At 50.7% G+C, this 12,035-nt stretch overlaps 1 protein-coding gene across 1 annotated transcript in view; it reads left to right on the forward strand.

Moving 5' to 3' along the window:
• Nucleotides 1–12,035, forward strand: part of LOC104129752 (sodium- and chloride-dependent GABA transporter 1) — a 34,718-nt gene that overhangs the window by 4,241 nt on the left and 18,442 nt on the right. Inside the window, exons 3-5 of the mRNA XM_009642716.2 lie at nucleotides 4,152–4,284; nucleotides 9,292–9,423; nucleotides 10,523–10,623. Coding sequence (XP_009641011.2) covers nucleotides 4,152–4,284; nucleotides 9,292–9,423; nucleotides 10,523–10,623 — 366 coding nt within the window. The remainder of the gene's footprint in view (nucleotides 1–4,151; nucleotides 4,285–9,291; nucleotides 9,424–10,522; nucleotides 10,624–12,035) is intronic.

Raw genomic sequence — 12,035 nt, forward strand, 5'->3', positions numbered from 1 at the left:
TGCTGGGGACCACGCAATTGTTTTTATTGACTCGAGCAGCAGAAGACCAGGCCTTCTGCACGGCTCGGTGAAACTCAGGTCACTACTGCCAGGGATTTATTACCCTGGCTTTTAGTGATTGTTTTGAAAGTCCTGACTTCAGAATACGATGCATTTAGAAGAAGACGAATGAGGAAGCTGCTATAGTGTCATGTCTAAACTCTTTGACCTTGTTTTCAAGTCCTTGCGAAGCAGAGCCCACCTCCAGCTCATAGCTCTGCTCTTATTGATTATCATTTTGAGTCCTTTCAGGCGTTCTGCTGTGCCCAAAGCACCGTGTGCTTTTCAGAACGAATGATGTGACATGACAGAGAGCTAACAACTCCGCTCTCACTAGGCTGTCAGCACAGGGCAGAGCCCTGTGCCCAGGCTGGAGGAGACCCATGTGGGTAAGTGGAGGGGCTGGTGCATTTTGTCCCTGTAGGACCACTTGTCCAGCATGTGAGCTGATGGCTAAACATAGGAGTCAAACACTTAGCCTGGAGCAACCGATGCCTGGTTTTTTTCCTGCTCAGAGCTGCCTGTCCAGGGAAGGACATGGTGTGGCGAGGCTGCGGGACTTGCGTGAGCCCTTCGGCCCTTGTCACCCATCACTGTGGAGACAAGACAGTAGGTGGGATGACCCTTCACGGGGTCCTCTTGACTGTTTTTCTGTTTCTTGGCCATGGAGAAACCTCTATAAATCCAGTTTATTCTTTCCAAGCTGGAGATGAAGGACCTCACTTCTTCTCAGGTAAGAAGAAATTGCCAGTATGATCTGCTGCTTCTGTATCATCCTACCCCAAGCACATGAAATACAAGGTGTGATCATCTAGCTGCAGTATTGCTCCAGAACCACGGCAGCACACAGGGGAAGGAGCACAGGGAGAGAGAAATATATACATACTTTTTTAAGATAGCAGCTTACCTACTGGTTTTTTGTCTCAGAAAAAAAAAGTGAGTCAAAATGGCTTCTGCTGAGCCTAATTTGTTATGTCTCCAGGCATAGCTAATTATCCTGACTTAGCCCAGCTCTGAATTCTTCCCAGGGGTTTTGGTGCTATTTCTTCTGTTTTGATTTATAAATTGTCTTTATTTTACTTTCCTCCTACCCATTCTCTATAACCTCTGAGAGTTGGACTTGATGATCTTTATGAGCCCCTTCCAACTTGAGATATTCTATGATTCTGTGATCTTTTTGCTCCCTGCCTTACTGAGGAGCCAGGAGCTGGTGTGGCAGTGCTATCACAAGGTGCAGGACAGAAAGGGGCCAAAGCCTTTGCTTTGGGCGTCCAGGAACGTTTTCCTTTGGCGTCTGCCTCATGGGCTATGTGAAACAGTCTCTTCTCCCCAGAAAGCTTCTTTGTGCTGCCACTTAATTCTGGGCTTACCTGCAGCCATCCCTGGGCTAGAGGAGGTGTGAGGCTCGGGGCTGGGTCCATAGCTCAGAGCTCTTTGGTTACAGCCTTCATCCCGCAGCAAGGAGCTTTCTGGCTCCTCCACTGACGTCCCAGAATGAATTACAGTTATTTTCTGGTTCAGCCATTCCCTTCACAGTTGACACAGTTTTTCTAATCTCAACAACAAATTCTGTGGGGGAAGGAAATCCATCTGCTGTAATCATGGGGTGTCAACTGTAGTAAGCAGGAGCCAATACTGCCATTGAGCCTGGGCTTTGGAGACCATCTCTGTTTAGGATGCTTTAGAAACGCTAGTTAATGAGTCCCCCAGGCAACCCTTGGGGCAAATGGGTACTGTTGGCTTAGGAGACGAGACTACTAAGAGTAAGCAGCTCAAGCAAGGCCATCTTTAACTGCTAGAGCATGCCACCTCTTCATAGCATCGCTTTGTTTCCTGTCATACCCACTGGGTTTTTCTTTTTCCTTTTTTTTTCTTAGTGTGTGGGAATGTTTTTGTCAACAGACTTCTCTGGGAGATTGTAGCACTGGTTACTCTTATGGCCCCTACTGGAGGCTTAAATTTGTCTCTGTGTAAAATTGGTGGAGAACTGGGTGAGAGCCAACGCTGCACCAGTCCCAGACCCTGTCTTCTGCCCTGGCTGAGGGCAGATGCTGAGGGGAGAGGATAAAACCAGAAAAGTAGGGAGTGCTGCTTCCTTGGAAGAGTCCCTCAACCTCCAATAGCTTGCAGCTTAGGAATTTCTTGAACCACAGTGGTAGCTCCTGGTGGACTTTCCTTCCATTATTTTTCCTCTTAATTTCCTTTTTGAAGTCACATAAACTCACAGAATCACAGAATGGCAAGGGTTGGAAGGGACCTCAGGAGATCATCTAGTCAAACCCTCCTGCTAAAGCAGGTTCACCTAGAGCATGTTACACAGGACTTCATCCAGGCAGGCTTTGAATATCTCCAGAGAAGGAGACTCCACAACCCCCCTGGGCAGCCTGTTCCAGGGCTCTGTCACCCTCAAAGTAAAGAAGTTTTTCCTCATATTCAACTGAAACCTCTTATGTTTCAGTTTGTGCCCATTGCCCCTTGTCCTGTCGCTGGGCACCACTGCAAAGAGTCTGGCTCCATCCTCGTGACTTCCACCCTTAAGATATTTGTATGTGTTGATGAGGTCCCCTCTCAGTCTTCTCTTCTTCAGGCTGAACAAGCCCAACTCTCTCAGCATCCAGCATGTTCTGGGGCAGGGAGTCTCACTCCACAGCTGTGCATTTTGTGGAGTATCACCTTTTGCTCTTTTTGACCCTACCACCTGCTGTCTTGATTTATCCCCCCTGTAGTTCTTGCATCAGAAATGGTGAATACTCATGTTCTATGGCACTGATGCATTTATAGGCCCCTGTCAGTCACCTCTTCCACAGCATGATGGCTCCCTGTTCATTTAGCCTTTCCTCACATGGAAGCTGTTCCACACTTTTGAGCATCCTTTTGGCTCTCCTCCATGCCTTTTTCTGACTTTGCAATAACTTCTGTAAGGGGAATGGAGTAGAACGTGAGTGCAATATTGTTTTAGACGCCGGTGTAATAATGTAGTCTGTTCTCACTTTCTTTCTGAATTGTTTTGGTGTGCTGGTTATGTACTTCTTAGGGCCTAAAATCAAGGGAAATATTCATGAATTTTTTTAGACGGACTCATCCAATTAATCCTCAGGACTTTGGAGTCCTGACTTAGTGGGATGTCAGTGGTTCACAGGCTGGCTATAGTCACTAGCGAGCATCACCTGAGTACACCCGGCGACTACCATGTCACACGCGACGCGGTGTGCAAGGAGGTGTGGAGCTGGTCAGCGATTTCCTTGCCAGGCACTGCAGGTCTGTGGCGGTGATCATGGCCGTGTCACTGCCGTGACAGGGGATAAGGGCACAGGCTGGTGACGTGGGACATGTCCATAGCAGAGGCGTCGTTGCAAAGCTGTGCTGCTGCAGCCATGCATGGCCAGCTGGGCCACACTATCTCTCAGATGGCTCCATGGCTGGTGTGCTCGGGTTTTTTTCCCCAGATCCAAGGGATGTGGCACCTCCGCCATGGCCTTCTCCACTGTTGCTCAGACACGTGAGATACATTTCTCTGCCTGGACTGCTCTGAATGGTGGGTCACCCACGGGCTGTGACTTCCCTGCGTGCATACCGGTCCTGGGGCTTGTCTTGCACAGCAGGTATTGGGATGAAGAGGAGATAAGATGAGAGATGAGGGGTCTTCTATGTGCTGGTGACAAGAAACCAGGTCTGAGCCTGTTGTTAGCAGTCTGTGTGACCATGGCTCCTCAGAAGGGCAGTTGTGGAGCAAGGCAAAATTATCCTCCTTTTTTTTTCTGGGGAAAGCAGGGAGGCATGGATAGGCTGCCCTGAATTGTACCAGTCTATCCAGTGAGCCCACCTTGGACCCAGCAAGGCCCTCCCCTAACCCTGCTACACTAACACAGGATACCTTCTTTCTCCACTTTCTCACCAGGAGCTTTGCCTGGCGCTTCCCGGTTCTTCTGTGCTTGGCCAGGGTGGAGGCTGCCCTTCCTGCTCCTCCAGCCCCTGAACAAGAGCGGCTGTACGTCTGCATCGCAATGGGCAAGATGGACAACACCTCTGTGGAGCTGAGCTCTCCCTCCGAGGTGAAGCAGGCAGCCCTGGAGGAGTCAGAGCCCATTGCCCCCGAGGGTGTGAGCACCAAGAAGAAGAAGAAGGAGATCCCGGACAGAGGCTCCTGGAAGGGGAGATTTGACTTCTTGCTGTCCTGCGTGGGCTATGCTATCGGGCTGGGCAACGTCTGGCGCTTCCCGTACCTCTGCGGCAAGAACGGAGGAGGTGAGAGAAATACTCAGTGCCTGCGCTCATCCCTGAGCAGCCCTGTCCCCCCGAACAGGCTTTGTTTTGGTGTGGGTCTGGGCAAGCGGCTGGTCCCCTGGCTGAGAGCTCTCCCTCATGATATGAGTTATCAAGCTGTCAGGAGACTAGTGCCCATGGTCCGTGGGCTTTATTAGCAAGTGCAGGTTGGGAAGAAGCAGCCCAGAGAAATATAACAAAAAGTTTGAATTTTGTCAAGCTTCTGCAGTCCAAATTTGCAGGGCTACAGCGAAGAGTGCCTGGGACCTCACTTATTTACAAGGAGGGCTATGCACATAGGCACCCAGCTAGGTGCTGGGGCTTTCCCAGGGAAATCAGTTTATATCTGCTCATGGTGGGTTTCTCCTCAGTCTAGTGTATTCTCAAACAGTAACAGTTCTGCATCTGAATTTGGGTCACATGTCTGAGGAGTTTTGATGAGAAGCTTTGCATGGACTGGAGCAGGGCCATGTAGACATATATAGAAGTATGCACATGTATGTACATGTACACAGGCACACATGAGTGTCACCATTGATGGAAAAAAAATGAGCTTTGACTTACTACAGTGCTGTGAGAAGGGTCACAGTCATCATCTCCATCCTAACGCTTGGAAAACATAGGCCACGAGAGAAGAAAGCAACCAGTGATGGACTTACAGTAACCGTGATGCAGCTGGTGGCAGTGCCCTCCTCCACGGACAGCTAATGCCAGCATTTTTATTCTTTTTATTATTGCCCCACTACCTCCTTTGCTTACCAGTACTCAGCTGAGACTCTGCCAAACCACTGCAAGGCTCGTGAAAGGCAGGGAGATGGGGAAACAGTGCTGGGCTAGAAATCAAGAGATCTGGGAGATCAGCTCCCTGCCCAGCTACAGACTTCCTGCATGGCTTGGATCAAGTCAGAAAATGCCTCAGTTCCCCTCTAAAGTGGTGCTATCTCTTCAGCCTTGGCAGGGAGATGGTTTTGTGGAGGGGACTGTGGGCTGCTTTGGTGTCAGTAGAGCAGAGGCTCTTTCTTCTTGCCCCCCCCCAGTGCCCAGCCCTCCCATTATTTGTGCCTGGTATTAAAATAACCTTCCCTCCCTCCTGAAGTGCTGTTCACCTCCTTGAACCATTTCTCAGACTTTCTGCACAGGTCCAACCCCCTTTTGCCTCACTTTTAAGACTCTTGTCTATAATTTTAGTATCGCCTGCTAGGCTTCCCCTGCTGCTCTTTGCTTCCCTCTTAGCTCTTCACTGCCCAGAGTCCCTGTCCCCAGTGTCACGTACAGCCATGCTGCTCTGAGGGTCTCTTCTCACACTTCTGCTTTTTCTCTTCCTTTTGCCTCTAATTCCCTTTTCAAAACCCACTTTGGCTTTGGCTCTTATCACTTCTCCTCATATCGCCAGCCCGCTTCTGCTGTCCACACCGTAGATGGTGTAGGATGCTCTTCTCCTCCCACCCTGGGAAAGAGGAGAGGGCCCTAGCTCCCTGCAGCTGTCTGTCTATGTAGCTCCACGGCATTTAGGGGGATCTTGGCCCTTTCTCTGAAGCGTGTGGGGCAAGTCCCTGTGGGAGACTGGGCAGTTATCCATTTTGACGAGAAGATTTCTAATTCAGTACATCGTTATGTGCAGAGGGACAAGTGTGTGGCTGAGCGGGGTGAGGTTTTTGGGAATCAGCCCATGACACCATCGCCGGAGCCATGGTGCGGGTCTGCCGCTTTTATCTAGCTGCACTCTGGTACCTGACTGTGCTAGCCCTCCTCATGCAATGTTAGCCCAGTGGCTAAGTCCCAGCACTGGTTTTTAGCCCAGCCTCTGCCCTGTGACTGCTGTGCCATCTCAAACACACCAGATCCGCGCTGCCTGTGGCTCTGTCTCCTCACACACGAAGGTGGGGATGATGATATCTACAATTAGACGAGGGGTGTTTTGAAGCTAAAATCAATCCTAGCTATAAAGCCAGCCGAGATCCTAGGGCGGAGGGTGCTGTGGAGGTGCGGAGCGCTATTATTAGCATTAGCAGTGGCACAGAGGGTGATCTCTGCCCCAGCAGCTGCAGGCATGCAGAGGGATCAGCTGGCTGCGAGCAAAACCACCGGACAGACGAAACGCGGGAATTGGTGCCTGCCTCCTCAGTCACCGGGAGCCGGTGCGGAGCAGCAAGGAAGGGTCGCACGGCATCTGATTCGCAATCGGGTGGGCATCGTCTTGGCTCTGCCCCGACGGAGGTGCCTCCGGAGCGGAGCAGACTGTGGGTGGGACTCTAATTTTAGCGTCCTGCATGTGCGCTGCTCCGAGCGCGGTCGTGTGGGCTGCTTCCATTACGCACAGGCAAATTGAACTGAATGGAAATATTTGTTGTCTCACTTACCGCTGTCACATGGTATCAGCTCACGGCTGATTTGCTCGGCATTGTAATCGGGCACATAATTAGGGGATATTCGCCCAGGGTATGGCAGCCCAGCGCAAGGCCCATCTGCTGCGGGGAGCAGGCTTTACCCAAAGCGATGCCTGGGCTCCCTGCTGGCTCTGCAGGCAGCCGAATGCACCCCGCTATGACTAACGCTCCAGCCTCTGCACCGATGTCTAACCTCACGCAGTCCTTCTGATGTCAACGGGATTTTACTGGACTCTAAATTGACTCTAAATGTGGCTCCATAGGTGCTAAAAATTGTCTGTGAGATCCTGAGCTTGAATAACTCGAGAGAAGAACATTTCTTTAAATAAGCATCAAGCATTTCTCATTTACATGTTGAGACTCCAAGCAACAGCATGTTACAGCTTGTAATGCTCAACTTTTGATTCGTGGGCAGTGTTTGCCGTTTTAAGGATTAATTATTATTCCTTGCTGTACGGGGTTAGGAGCCGGAGGCTGCTGGCAGATTGGGGGCTGCACAGTGAGTGCCAGGCGCTGTGTGAGCCTTCTCTGCTCCCAGGGCCAGTGCCTTGAGCAGGCAGGGCAGGACCAGCGCCATCACCCCTTTGACCCATGGACTTTGGAGACAGGTTTGGACTCTCCCAAGGTCATACACAATTATTTGTAGCAGGAACCGAACTGGACCTTTCAGCAGCCCACCCAGGGCCAGAGGTTAAAGACTGCCCCTTTTTCTCTGCGCCAAGGATTTAGAAACACCGTCAGGCAAATTTTTAGGTACAAATTTCCAAACTGATTTCACCTCTGGCTGTACAGCACACGGGGATGTTATCTGTGCCTGCTCGGGGACCTGACCCTCAAGAGTGGCTGTGTAATTGCCAACAGCCCTCACTTCAAGGCTGCAGTCAGGTTTGTAGCTGTTCCCCTATTCTAGAGGTTTTCTGTCAAACCAGGATAAATTACTTGGGTCCAAATGTTTGTCTGGTTTCTTTCTCAATAGTCTAATAAAATCTTTCGCCTACAAACCTTCCTGGCCTGCTGTAGATGAAAAATGCAGGATCGGCAGGGCTGTGGCCAGATTTCATCATCTGCTTGCAGAGAAACAAGCCAGGCACTGTGACTGCTGCTAAGCTCAGTCTCCAAACTCTACAGCGAGGCACAATGGTAGCAAGGCAGCATCCATGTCCTCGGAGCGGGCCCCGGTTTCCTGCAGGGCTCCTGGGGGGCTCAACGTATCCCAGGCTGGCAGGCTGGGGTGGCTAGTGAGAGTGCAGGGGGGGATGCCGAGCGGGCAGCGCACCTCCCGCAGCGATGCCCAGAGCTGTTCCGCTCCTCCACACTCAGGCTGCTGGTGAAGCTGAGAGCCTGCGCTGCCACGCCAGCTTGCGATTCAGGCTCACGGTCATTGAGCTGCTGGCCCGGAGCGTGTTTTCTCCCCGCCACCCGCTGCCAGCTCCTCTTACACGCTGCCTCCCGCGGACTCCCACGCCGGGTGCTGGCATCTGCCTCTCCCAGCTGGGCTCAGCTCCCCGCTTGGCAGGCAGGCGTCCCCAGCTGGGTGCCCCCTGAGCCAGCATCCCTGGCTGTGCCTTGCTGCTTCCCTGCCCTCGGAGAGCAGCTGCTGGAGCCTGGCTCTGCCAGGTGCAAGCTGGGCTGCAGCTCTCCAGAGCGGCTTTGCTCGCTGGCTCCGTGTTTGCTTTCCCACTAATATCTGGAGAAGATGACTCAGACCGACAGCTCAGCCCTCCGGCTAGTGCAGAAACCAGTGCCGTCCTGGACACGGCCAGCTGCTTCTGAGCAAACTGAGTGTCCCTTCTCTCCCCGCAGCCACCATCTTCTGCAGGAGTTCGTCCTCTTCAGAGATGATAGCGTGCTCCAGCACGTGCATGAGGGAGCTGGAAAATGAGCTTTGTCCCAAGTCCTAGAGGTCAGGATGACCTGAACACATACAGCCTTAAAATCATGTGGCGAGGCTTTCCTCTGGTATTTGCTCTTCTAATAACGGGGTGCAAGTAGTATCTCTACTGTGGCTGCACTACTTCATTTCTAGTGATAAGATGATTTCCACAGGGTCCATGGAGAGGAATCATGTTTTCACCAGGAATTGTAAGGGTAAAACCTGGAGCAACGGTGGGGAGATTTTGCAAGAGCAAATAGGGTCTTGGCCACAGTTTCCTTAAAAGACTGAAATAGCTATAAACAAAGAAGTAGTGGCCAATGCCAGAAATTCCTGTGCCCTTTTCCCTCAAGGTCAAGAACTGGGAGCTGCTGCAGGTAAGGCAGGAGATATCAACAGGAACATGTTACCAGTGTCAGCGTCCAGGTTTTTGGGTTCATTGTCAGGTTGGGCTTAGCATTGCCTAAATATCTAACAACTAAGTAAGACTGGCATCACATAGCTAGATGCCAGTATATACGTATATATGATACCTATATATCCATAATGGTAAGAACAGATAAGGGAAAGGCAGCAGTGATTTCAGTGGGAAACATACTAAACACGCCAACTCCAGCTGCAAACTCCGAGCAAGTCTCCTCCTCATCATGTGGGTGCTGCGGTGTGAGAAACTGCATTTACTTCTTGGCAAAAGGGGGAGCCATCCAATAACATTGCTCCTTCTTTCAGGGGCCTTCCTCATCCCCTATTTCCTGACACTGGTGTTTGCTGGAATTCCTCTCTTCCTGCTGGAAACCGCTCTGGGCCAGTACACCTCTGTCGGCGGACTGGGAGTCTGGAAATTAGCACCCATGTTTAAAGGTACTGTACTGTAAGTTTGTGAAGGCGATGGCACAGAACTACAGACAAAAACTCTTCAATAGTTTGGGAAGAAAATCAGCAAATCCCTGGGGACTGGGATGGGGTTTCAGGTGAGGGGAGTTTTTTTCCCCTCTGTCTTTACCAAGCTGTCCTTGACCCTGATGTCTGCAGTCACTAACATCACTGTGCCCTGTTCAAGCAGTCTGGCATGGGGGCAAGATGCTTCTTGAGCAGCGGGGACTGCAATGGGGGGGCTCTGGTTGCAGGAGACCTGGCCCAAGACTCCCCACGTGGGCTCGCTTTAATTGCATGGGAGAGCCATAGATAGGGGACATGAACCTGTCGCCGTGTCTGGGGTAGCAGCATTCCGGAAAACAGTGGTGATTTAGAAATGCCTTGGATGTGGGAAAGAGCAATTCTGCTGGGGAAGTCACCAGATCCTGTTTTCATGGAGCTTTGTCCCTAAAGTACCTGTTGCATACTGCACAGTAACACTGTTCACCCAGTGGAAATGGGTGGGTGAGAGATCATAGAATCACAGAATCAGAGAATGCTGTGGGTTGGAGAGGACCTTTAGAAGTCATCTAGTCCAACCCCCCAGCAGTGAGCAGGGACACCTTTAACTAGATCAGGTTGCTCAGAGCCCCGTCCAACCTGACCTTGAATGTTTCCGGAGATGGGGCCTCCACTACCTCTCTGGGCAACTTGTTCCAGTGTTTCACTACCCTCATTGTAAAGAATTTCTTCCTTATATCCAGTCTAAACCTACCCTGGGACCCCTTGTCCTGTCACAGCTGGCCTTGCTAAAAAGATTTTCCCCCTCTTTCCTATAGGCCCCCTTTAAGTACTGAAAGGCCGCAATCAGGTCTCCCCGCAGCCTTCTCTTCTCCAGGCTGAACAACCCCAACTCTCTCAGCCTGTCCTCGTAGGAGAGGGAAGAAGCCTCCTTTGCTGACCAGTTGAGTGTAGCTGTATCAAATGCTGTGTTGATGAGCTGGTTCGCTTTTTCTGGCTCTGCCGCAAAATTTTTTGTGATGTCCGTGAACGCAGTTGGGCACTGGAGACCTGGATTGATGATGCTTTCTGCCTTCGTTCACAGGAGTGGGGTTGGCAGCTGTGGTTCTTTCCTTCTGGCTGAACATCTACTACATTGTCATCATTGCCTGGGCTCTCTACTATCTCTTCAACTCTTTCACCGCGGTGAGTCACAGACGTGCCTATGGCATGGCATTACCTGCGCTGTAGGTCCTTCCTCCCTGCTTCATGGGGAGGAGTTGTTTATGCCACAAAACATCCACTACCTGCTTGTAGTTTGTGCAAAGAGCCTTTGTCAGCACCCCGCTGGACCCTTCCCAAAGAGGTTCATTGGCCCTGGAGGGAGTCAGGCAGTGCTGATGGGTACTGATGCTTGTCCCCTGGAGGGGATGGTCCCGTCCCCTCTCTGGGGACTGCTGCCAATTACTTCGGTCTTCAAAACCCACGCTGTGTCTCCCTCATATTTCTAGAGCTGTGCAAATCTAAGAGCTGCCCATTTCCACAACTGGTTTTGTCACAATATGTTCTTAATATCCAGGACGTAGTCCTGACCTTAATTAGTCCTCTTTTATGCTTCTCTTGATAGATGAAATCCCAGGGATTTTTTTCTCTTGGGAAAATTATTCAGAAAGCATTTAGACATCTGCTTGTGACTGTCCCTTAGCACGTACTTTGGCACTGTGGTTTATAGTGGGTTCCTTTTCTATTGCAGGGTCTTCTACCATACAAGGTCAGAATCATGACCCATGTTAACTTCTTGGTAGCTGAATGATTTATTTCAGCCCAGATTTTATTTCTTCCCCAGGGAAGAGTTCCCCCTGTGCAACCCGCAGCCTTAAAGACATCAACTCCATGGTTCAAATGGGATCTTTTTTCATTTAGCTATAACTCTGAAAGGCTGTTCTGAATGTCGTACATCCAGTTTCACTTTTTGTTTGATCAAAAATTTCAAGTACCCATCGAGACTTTTTTCTAAAATATTCTGTTTGGCATTCCCAGCTGTGTTTCTACTGCCGATACCCACTGTAGGCTCCTGGCTCCAGGAAAAAAAAAAAAATTGTCAGTCGTGGATGATGAGGTGCACCCTTTGGGGATTCCCAAATGAGCAAAAGTCTCCCCCAAAGGAACGCATCCCTGTTCCGCCCTGGGCAGGATGCATCTTAGGATGAGGCTTTGGTACAGTCAGGTGTCACAGACCCAACTGGTGCCAGTGCTTTTATCTACACAGGTAGCTCCAGGTGGTCAGCTCAAAGCCTTTTCTTTTACCAGAGATAATTCCAGATTCCACAAAGGAGCCAAGGTACAAATAAAAAAAGCTAGGCTGATGCCTGTCCCTTGTTCCTCCTAAATTTGGCTGGGAGTATTTTGAACCCGAATGGGAACACAGCTTGCCTTCTGCAGTTTATGTCCTCTGAAATTTGGAGGAAATGGAGCAGCAACAAAACGCCCCCTGCCTGCCCCTCCTTATGAGAGCTCCACAGTGTCTCTGATGTGCAAACCGCTCGGTGGAAGGGGCGGCTTGAGGCGTCGCATTTGCTTCTGTGCAATTAGCAAGCCAAAATGAAATCACTGGGTGG

The sequence above is a fragment of the Egretta garzetta genome, unplaced genomic scaffold, assembly GCF_000687185.1.
Source record: "Egretta garzetta isolate BGI_Z169 unplaced genomic scaffold, ASM68718v1 scaffold427, whole genome shotgun sequence".
NCBI classification, from domain to species: Eukaryota; Metazoa; Chordata; class Aves; order Pelecaniformes; family Ardeidae; genus Egretta; species Egretta garzetta.